This window comes from Mytilus californianus, unplaced genomic scaffold, assembly GCF_021869535.1.
Source record: "Mytilus californianus isolate M0D057914Y unplaced genomic scaffold, xbMytCali1.0.p SCAF_8, whole genome shotgun sequence".
NCBI lineage: Eukaryota > Metazoa > Mollusca > Bivalvia > Mytilida > Mytilidae > Mytilus > Mytilus californianus.
Genome location: NW_026262734.1, coordinates 42,110,448 through 42,119,975, shown reverse-complemented (window position 1 = coordinate 42,119,975; position 9,528 = coordinate 42,110,448). Strand labels below are relative to the sequence as shown.

General features: G+C 33.1%; 1 protein-coding gene across 1 annotated transcript in view; it reads right to left on the bottom strand.

Annotated features, from left to right (window-relative positions):
* Positions 1–7,109: 7,109 nt before the first annotated feature.
* LOC127712017 (atrial natriuretic peptide receptor 1-like) overlaps positions 7,110–9,528 on the bottom strand; it is a 58,972-nt gene continuing 56,553 nt past the window's right edge. The window contains exons 23-25 of the mRNA XM_052218175.1: positions 8,967–9,065; positions 8,721–8,812; positions 7,110–7,511 (exon numbers count right to left, since the gene is read on the bottom strand). Of these exons, the coding sequence (XP_052074135.1) occupies positions 7,461–7,511; positions 8,721–8,812; positions 8,967–9,065 (242 nt within the window). The 3' untranslated portion in view covers positions 7,110–7,460. The remainder of the gene's footprint in view (positions 7,512–8,720; positions 8,813–8,966; positions 9,066–9,528) is intronic.

Genomic DNA, 9,528 nt, shown 5'->3' with positions numbered 1-9,528 from the left:
CTTTTGTTGCCAATATTTGTTGAGTTGGGTGGATTGATATAACAACTGATAGTCGGTATTTTAACATGCCTTATCTACACCAGAAATAAATTACCTAAGCTGTATTTGGCAAAACTTTGTAGAATTTTGAGTCCTCAATGCTTTTCAACATCGTACTTTATTTTGTCTTTTTAACTTTTTTTTATTTGAGCGTCTCTGATTAGTCTTTTGATGCCGAAATGCACGTCAGGCGTACAAAAGTTTAAGCCTGGTATCTATGGAGAGTTTATTTACAACCATTGAGTCGATTCCACTGTTCCCCGAGGTTATCACTAGTGCAGTAGTCAACACTTCTTTTTGAGATACTAAGGATTTTCTACTCCAGGAATAGATAACCTTATCGTTATTTGCAAAACCTTTCTGAATTTTTGGTCCTAAATGCTCTTCAACTTCGTACTTTATCTTTCCTTGTTTTATTTGATCGTCGCTGATGAGTCTTTTGTAGCCGAAACACGCGTCTGGCGTGCAAAATTGTAAGACTGTTATCTATGATGAGTTTATTGACAATGTCCTTTTATCAAATGATCGTTTAATCAGCAAAACTAAACACAAACCAGAGGATGATGTTTACAAAATCCTTTTAACCTTTAAATTCCCTTTCAGATATATTCATGTCCTATTACTCAATAATCCTCAACAATTCACATAGCATGTACCAGGTTAAAGACTCAATCTGCAAATGAATGACCATGCTCAAATGTATATAATCACAAATAAATGTCTCTTATCACTTTAAACAACCTGACCACACGGTTGAATCAATGAAAATCAGAATCTTATTTTTTAATGGTTATTATCTTTCTATTAACAAAAAAATAGTACTGCATAAACAAAGTAAAACAACAAAAATACCGAACTCCAAGGAAAATTCAAAACGGAAAGTCCCTTATCGAATGGCGAAATAAAAATATCAAACACATCAAACGAATACCGACGTAAAACAGAAGACTATTGGATGTAGGAGTTAAGATAGCTCTTCCTTTTGTATGCACTGACAAAACTAATAGTACAGGAGTAAAGTTTTATTGGAAGTTCCAGGCGTAGTGATATCGAAAATTACATATATTTAGTACTTCGCAACTATATATATGTTACAGGCATTTTCTAAATTTAGGAATTTTGTAAAATGACTGAATTTTCAGGCAATTTATAAAATGCCTAACCTCAACAGACATTATATAAAATGACTAAAAATACCCAGTAAAATTTTAAAAATTGCCTGTTCAGTTTCAGGTAATTTGTAGAAAATAGAAATCATTAAGATACATCTGACTTAAAACACAATATCTTGCAAAGAATATAACTAATGCTTCAGTAAAACAAAGTTCATTATTCAAATGCCAGCTGAAAGTTTGTATGTCTGTTTATTAGTTATGTTAGGTGAAATTGTGTTTAATATGTAATCACTCTGTGTTTCATATACTAATCTTATGATCTTCTTGTCAAGATGGCAGAAGGACAAATTGTTCTTGCAATAGAACAAGATTCACTTACGAATCTTTAGAAAATCTAGAATCAAAACAGAAGTGTGTAATATGAAACAGAGAAAAGAAAGGATGGGTTTTGATTGCATGACTGATTGTTGTTTGTTTGCGTTCAGTAGCAAATATTTCATGAATTATAGGGAAGAGAAAAAATTGACGATAAATCAAATAAGTTTTGCAATGGAATGACTCGTATAAAAGACAGGAATTCGACTGTCACTTGAAATGAAGGTATGTTGGATAGGGACAGAAATATTGCCTTCCAAAAGGCCACCAACGGAACGGTCAAATAGTTCTTAACGTGCAAAGGGCGTGGCACTCCCCTTACACAAGGCATTAGATTTAATGTCCCCATTCAGAAAGAACGCGAATTTATACATCCTGCACAGTCAAATGGATTCCCATCTTCAGCATGGGGTTCACCATACAAGGCCATGATTGATTTCGATGCAAATATATGAGTATCTTCATCTTCAGTGCCGCATAGGAATTCTATAGGGTCTTTACAATGTGACGAATTTAGGCGACAGTACTTTACTGTTGTTAAAATCTCGAAAATCGATCAAAAAGAGACAAATCAAGATAACCGAGAAGCAAAACCTAAGGGACAATGAACTCCATATGAAGCAAATCCGGGTGCATGGACATGGTAATATGTTCCTGCTATACATGCATCACCCATTGACATGGATCTGCATCAGCCTGTTTGATGCTCTAATAAGCCAAAAGATGAAAGGCAACCTAATCGATCTATGTTTTTTTTTAATCTTTTGGGAACACATGAATAAGAAGATACTCATGTGTATGTTTTTTGAAAAACCCCATGTCGTTTCGCACTTTAAGTGGTTTAAAGTCCACCATTTTCTACACGAGGAAATGCCTGTAACAAGTCAGGAATATGACAGTTGTTTTCCATTTGTTTGATGTGTTTGAGCTTTTGATTTTGCCATTTGATAAAGGACTTTCCGAATTGAATTTCCCTTGGAATTCGGTATTTTTTGTTATTTTACAAATTTGTTTAAAGAAGAACAGGATACCACAGTTTTAGTTTACGCTTGTACTTAGTACAGAATGCAATGCACAATTATCAATATTGCTTAACATCGGCTTTTTTAAATAGTGACAAAAAAGATTCACACACCTAATTAAATGGGTATTGAAAAAGTCAGAATGCGAATATATATGTTCTAACTCATTTAGGTCATTTTTTAGTAACAACAGATAAAAGAACTATGTCAATTGGACCTGCTCTGATACGATAACAGCCCTTGAATTTTTACTAGATAACATTTCTGTTCGCTATGGAGATTCCGTATGTCGCCAAGTTATCGGAATTCCAATGGGGACTAACTGTGCACCACTTATTGCGGACCTGATTCTGTATTGTTATGAGTTACAATTTATGACTAAAATCAGCAAAGACCCATCGAAACAACATCTGATACAAAAATTTAATAACACTTTTAGATATTTGGATGATATCTTGGCTCTCCATAATGACGACTTCAGTATGTACACTAAAGAGATTTATCCTGCTGAACTGACTTTAAATAAAGCTAATACTAACAATGAACACTGCCCTTTCCTCGATCTTGATATCTATATCTTTAACGGGAAGTTTAATACCAAAATTTATGATAAAAGAGATGATGTTTTAATTTCTATTGTTTATTATTCATTTTTAGATTGTGCTTGATTTTCATATGATGAAGACATAATCTTTCAGTCAGTTTAATTGAGGTCTGGAGCTGGCATATCAGTAACTGCTTGTAGTCCTTTGTTAATTTATGTATCATTGTCATTTTGCTTAGTTTCTTTTGTTACCTTTTCTGACATCGGACTCGGACTTCTTTTAAACTGAGTTTTACTGTATTGCTGTGTGTTTGTTTATTCTACATTGGCTAGAGGTATAGGGGAGGGTTGAGATCTCACAAAACATGTTTAACCCCGCCGCATTTTTGCGCCTGTCCCAAATCATGGGGCCTCTGGCCTTTGTTTGTCTTGTATGTTTTTAATTTTAGTTCATTTATGTGTTTTGGAGTTTAGTGTGACGTCCATTTTCATTGAACTAGTGCACATTTTTTTTTAGGGGCCAGCTGAAGCCCGCCTCCGGGTGCGGTTTTTCTCGCTGTGTTGAAGACCCATTGGTTGCCTTGGGCTGTTTTCTGCTCTTTGGTCGGGTTGTTGTCTCTTAGACAAATTTCTCATTTCCATTCTCAATTTTATTTACTACTAAAATTCAGGACGATTAAGCACATAGATATCTTTCAAACTCAAATAAGCTAACAAGGGTTTAGTTCTATTTAATATAAGCAACAGCTTCACTTAAACATTAAATAAAAGATACTATAGAACCACGACCGTCTGTTTTAGATCTTGAGGCTGACAGACATCTGAATGCTAGACATTTTCAAAACCTAATCGAAACTGACATCTTACGCTATGTCTAGGACGTAAGGCAGTTGACCTTATGATTAGGGGATATCTGAAGGTTTACAATGATCACAGGTAGTAACATTAACTTTTAATGGTTGTTTATTATATTTTAAATACTATATAACACAGTTCTGTATTCCACTGATTTGTTCATTATTAGCTGTCTATTCAGTTAAATAGAATTGCTCGATGCTCAAAATATTCCTAGTGAAAAACTTAAAAGTGAAATTTAAATAGAAGAAAAACAGGTAAGTGAAAATTATTTTCTGATGTGAAACGAGACTTAGTATGCAATATGTTAAAATTTATTTAAGAAAACAGTTGACGTCAACGATAAACCAGGCCTGCTTTGATTTCATTCAGAGCAGATAATTGCTTTTTTCCGAACTTAATCTTTTATTAACGAAATACTCTAAACAGAATTAAAAGAGTATCTTAATAATAATCTTGTCGTAAAATGTTGCTTTTGAAAAAAAAGAAATATTTCCATGTAAAAGAACGATAATTTCCATCCATTTATTTTTTTCTTCACACACCAACAAAAGTATCTCTGAACAACAAATTTTATTTGATGAAAGAGTTTATTGAATACTGATAAAGATAACTATTCAGAAGTTGGAATCTTATTTCTTACTTACATGTAATTGTTGTCTGATTTTTATATAGGCTCATACTTTTAAAAATGATATAGTAAAATAGTGAAAACTAAGTACGTTTTATGTAGCTTGAAATTGACATAAAATGGGTAAAATAACAAAAATACCGAACTCAAAGGAAAATTCAAAACGGAAAGGCTAAAAACACATCAAACGAATTTTAAACAACTGTCATAGCCCCGACTTTGTACAGGCATTTCCTTATGTCGAAAATGGTGGATTAAAACTGGTTTATAGCTAACTAAACCTCTCACTTGTATAACAATGCTTAGCATGGCAGTTTAATTGATTCTTCTTCAAAGATTTAACGCAATCACTCTTCTATTGGTTTTCACACAAACATATAATTTTTATTCTCTGTTGAAAATTATTGCATCATGAAAGTTGTAAAGTTTTTGTTAAACTAATCACCATTTAATAAATACGCAAGAGTATCTAGTAATTCATGTCGATATAAGATTTTGTTGAGACATCTTTTGAAAATGTCTACTTAGATCTATGGTACAGGGAAAGATTCTGTTTTCAATCTGCTTCCGATTCATAAGAAGAGATATGTACGGCGTTTACATTTGCACGAGTCTTGATCTAACATGGCGATTTTGAGCTTAGGTGGATTTATCTATATTTTAGGTCCCTCTTGACAGACAGCGCCTCCAGTGTTAAATGTTTTATGCATCCTTGACTTTCAAATCTTTGGATTTGAGCGACCTTAATGAAGGTTAATCCAGAAAAGCGCTTTGGAGGCATGAAATCCAAAGTGTTATTTTCATTAAAACTTTTATTCCAGTTTAAGTTTCTCAACCCATTAGGGATATTACCTCGGGCATATATTAAACATGTCATACAATGCCAAACAGATATCATGACCGACTTTTACGTTCTTTGTTTTAACACTGTCACGTGAAGGTTGATGAATGCATATAGGGAGATTCTTACCCTGTCAACGCACATGGCATAATCCTTTTCGAAATGAAGCGATTAATATTGTTTTCCCTACTTGTACGATTCAAATTTGGGTCAAATCGATGTTTGTGAGGTAGGTCTTGTTTTACTTTCCATTATCATACAAAAATCGAACATTTGTTCATTCCAGCATATCAATGGTGGCTCACTTTGTAGTGACGGTAAAATTTAAACAATGAAAACAAAATTAAAAAAATAAGGATTCATCGGAACTAATTCATTTTTAAAAGAGGACTTGCTTTTAAGCGGAAAACATTAGATAGATTGTTTTTGTCTGAACCAATTTCCTATATAAACCAGCGTGAACACCCCTTTTCTTGCAATTATTTTGAGGGTTTTGGACATCATCTGAGTGTATGACAAGTGCAAAAATCAATCGATATCGAAATACTAGTAGGTACAAGGCGGGGAAAATTCAATAGCTATTATCCTATCCGTAAATGAAATAATATAAACCTCGGGTTTTTTTTATATTTTCCCTGAAGACATTCTCAATGTCTGTTCAATGTACTAAAATTTTTAAGGTTTATATATAACCACCAGTCATGTGATGGATCAATAATCAGATGAACAATACCCCTATGATTGTATTTTATTTTCGTCTTTTAACATACTCACATAAAACACATAACAAACAACACACATTATATACAATTTGTACTATTATCAAAATAATAAGACAATTTTTCGTTTCGTACAGTTTGAGCAAACATGTTAACAAAGATAACAAATTGTAATAATTAAAAAAAAAAACATTTTCAATGTAATAAATATCCACAAATCTCGCCATTGCATTGGCTGCTGAGGTATACCCCATATGAGACAGTATTAGGGTCTAACACTACGTACGTCAGATGTCGTTATGTCAAATACTAAAGACCTCTTACTTTTTTAACGTCACGTGAAAGATTGTTTTACTGTTGAAAGCCAATATTACGATGTCATGTTTATTATGAGTCAATTGAATAGAGGAGGCTCAAGTTGCTGATAATAAACAGAGATAAATCAGTACAATTACGATTGAGTCTACGATGGCAGAGAAAACAATCAACTTTACTTGCGACCAAGGCATACAAGTTAAAAGGCGAACTTAACAAACATTTGATTTAGCAAACACTATTACCTGGCTTAATTCAACCAACTTTTAAAGAATTTGTTTTCAAAAGGCAACATACTCAACATGCTCATCCCGTTTTACTATCTATGCGGTCTTTTATTTTCTTAACATTTTTAGCAGATATATTTGCATGTGTTTCTTTACCACATATACTGCTACCTTGTATGACGACGTTGCTTAACATATCATTTACTGCTTCGTTCTATTTCATCAGAAATATTCTTGCTCTCGATTCATCTCTTTCCTTCTCTGTGAATGTTATATAATTTTTATGTTGTTATTTTTTTAAGCAGTTTATATCTAAATGTTACTTGTCTTTGCAATTTTTTAACATTCATACCATTATTTCTAATGAAAAACAAACAAATCAAACTGCAATTAGCAGTTTTGATCTCATTCAGCCGTAAAAACACAAAAGAGGAACATGGTTTATATTCTAATCGAGCTGTTTAACATAAATTGTTGTTGTACCTACCACTGGAGCAATTTGCTTTTAACGAGACATTTGATTGTCTGCAAGTTTATGCACTTCTCATATTACATGGTACAGATTTATCCAGGCATATTATATGATTTGGTTTGACATTGTTTTTTTTCAATGTTCGCTATTCAGGCACTACAGCAATTTGTTAATAGTTTTCATGATATTATTAGTTACTCTATGGAAAACAAAAATCGCTGTTTTGTCATCGACCTCTCCAATAGATTCAAACCATGACATTGGCGTGATGTTTCAAAATCATAAGGTATTCTCTTTGTAATATTTCAAATATTTGTCTCCCATTCCAACCAGTAGGTCATCATAATGCCTTTGCCCTATAAAACAAGAGATAATTAATCATTTTAGTATAGAACAAAAATTAGATAGCATGAAGATGCTTACTATCCTTTTAGTATACTTTTACATAGCATATATCATAGATAATAGAGTTGTCTTGCTACGCATTCATTAAATCGATATTCAAAGTATAGACCGAAACACGCTCACACTTTAAGACACGACTACTAACCAAATCTGAAGCCATTTCGTTCAAAAGTACTAGATGTAAATGTGTGATGAAAGTATCAAATACATTTAAAGAATTGAAAAAATCACAGTATCGACAAACAGGATGTATGTTTCTGATAGTGACAATATGTTCACACATTACAACTCATCGCTCCCGAGCTCTTGACCAAATATGAAGTCATTTTGTTCAGTACTACCCGAGAAAAGTGTGACGAAAATATTTGTTGGTCAAACTGACGGAAGAGCAGATAGACGGAAGGAAGAGGTAAATGTAATAAAACCCTGACCCTAGAGTGGGGACATAAAAATGTTCACATATTACTAGGGGTTAAATCAAGGCAACAGTAGTTTTCCAATGCTTAAATTTTGTAAATCGATTAAGAAGTGATTAAGGTAACCAAACAATAACTGGGGTATACGCAAGAACTGCTAAAAGAACAATAAAGTGTGTCGATAGGATACGCGTCTCCTGCTATGAATGCATTACCCAGTAAGCGAATCCACACTCAGTCAATATGTCACAATTGGGAGTAGGGCACAATCGGAAAAATTACAGATCAGACGACCATACTAGTATCTAAAGATATAAGACCGCGAAAACAGGTCGCTAGTGAGTTGAGAAACCGACACATGGTATCGTTTAACGAATTCGTGATGATGTCCGTAAAACGTATGTAGTGTAGATTTAAGTATATCATCCACATAACTCTTTTGGATCAGTCATTGTGTAAGGCACTCACCCCTGTTAATGAAGTTTGTATAGTGTGAACATGCACGAGCGTAAGGTAAAACAAGGAGACATGTAAACACCATACGATTAGACAGAGGTTATGTCACTGCTGAGATCTGGGAAGTTGACAATTGCTTAGCAAGATAAACATACAGCAATAAAAAACACACCTTCAGGTTAAACGAGAGAAACACACAATAAAGTTGAAACATAACATCAAGGCTTAACATGATTCCAAACGATACAATTGCACATAACAAGAGAAATATTCAACTGAAAACATTACCTTGACAAGAATTTCTCCTCTAGGTAATACTGTATAGGATGGGTCCGTTTTTAGGAGCGCAGCTGTTGCACCACTTATCTGTATCTTTGAAGCTAAAATTGTAAATAACATTCAGTTTGCAATTGTTCGAAGCTTATCAATACAACGATGTACGCAAGAGTTCAATTAGATAGCTTATTCTAATTGTTTAATTTAGACATGATATAATTAGAAACGAATTTAAAACAAAAAGCCAAAGAAATGTACCTTCTCCTGAACTTTCCATCCTTGCAGCTGTATTTACAGTGTCTCCAAAGAGACAATAACGAGGCATCTTTACACCAATTACACCGGCAACGCAGGATCCTAAAAACAGTTAAGATTTGTAATAACCATATATATTTTGGTTGTCTATATTGTGTTAAAACAAATGAGGAATAAACTGAGATCACATCATTTTCCTCCTTTTTTTTTTAATTTGTTTTTTTTTTTAAATACACTTTAATATAATAATTGCTTAATTTTCATCAAAATTCATCTTAATAGTAAGCGCGAAATACTTTAATTGCCTTTTCATGTCGCTGTAAATACCTTTTGGTTTTGGTTTAATGTTAAGGGTGTTCATAAGATTTAAAACTTGATTAAAATAAAAATCAAATCAATTTGTTTTTAATGTAAAGCAGATAAGAAAAATAAAAGGAAAACTCTATGTGATTGTACACCTGTTCTCATTTGAAATGTTCGTCTAGGTTTAATGTTTAATTTCATATGTGCTTTATATTCGTATCAATGCATTTCCCTTTTATGTAATGCCCGTAATGAAAATAAG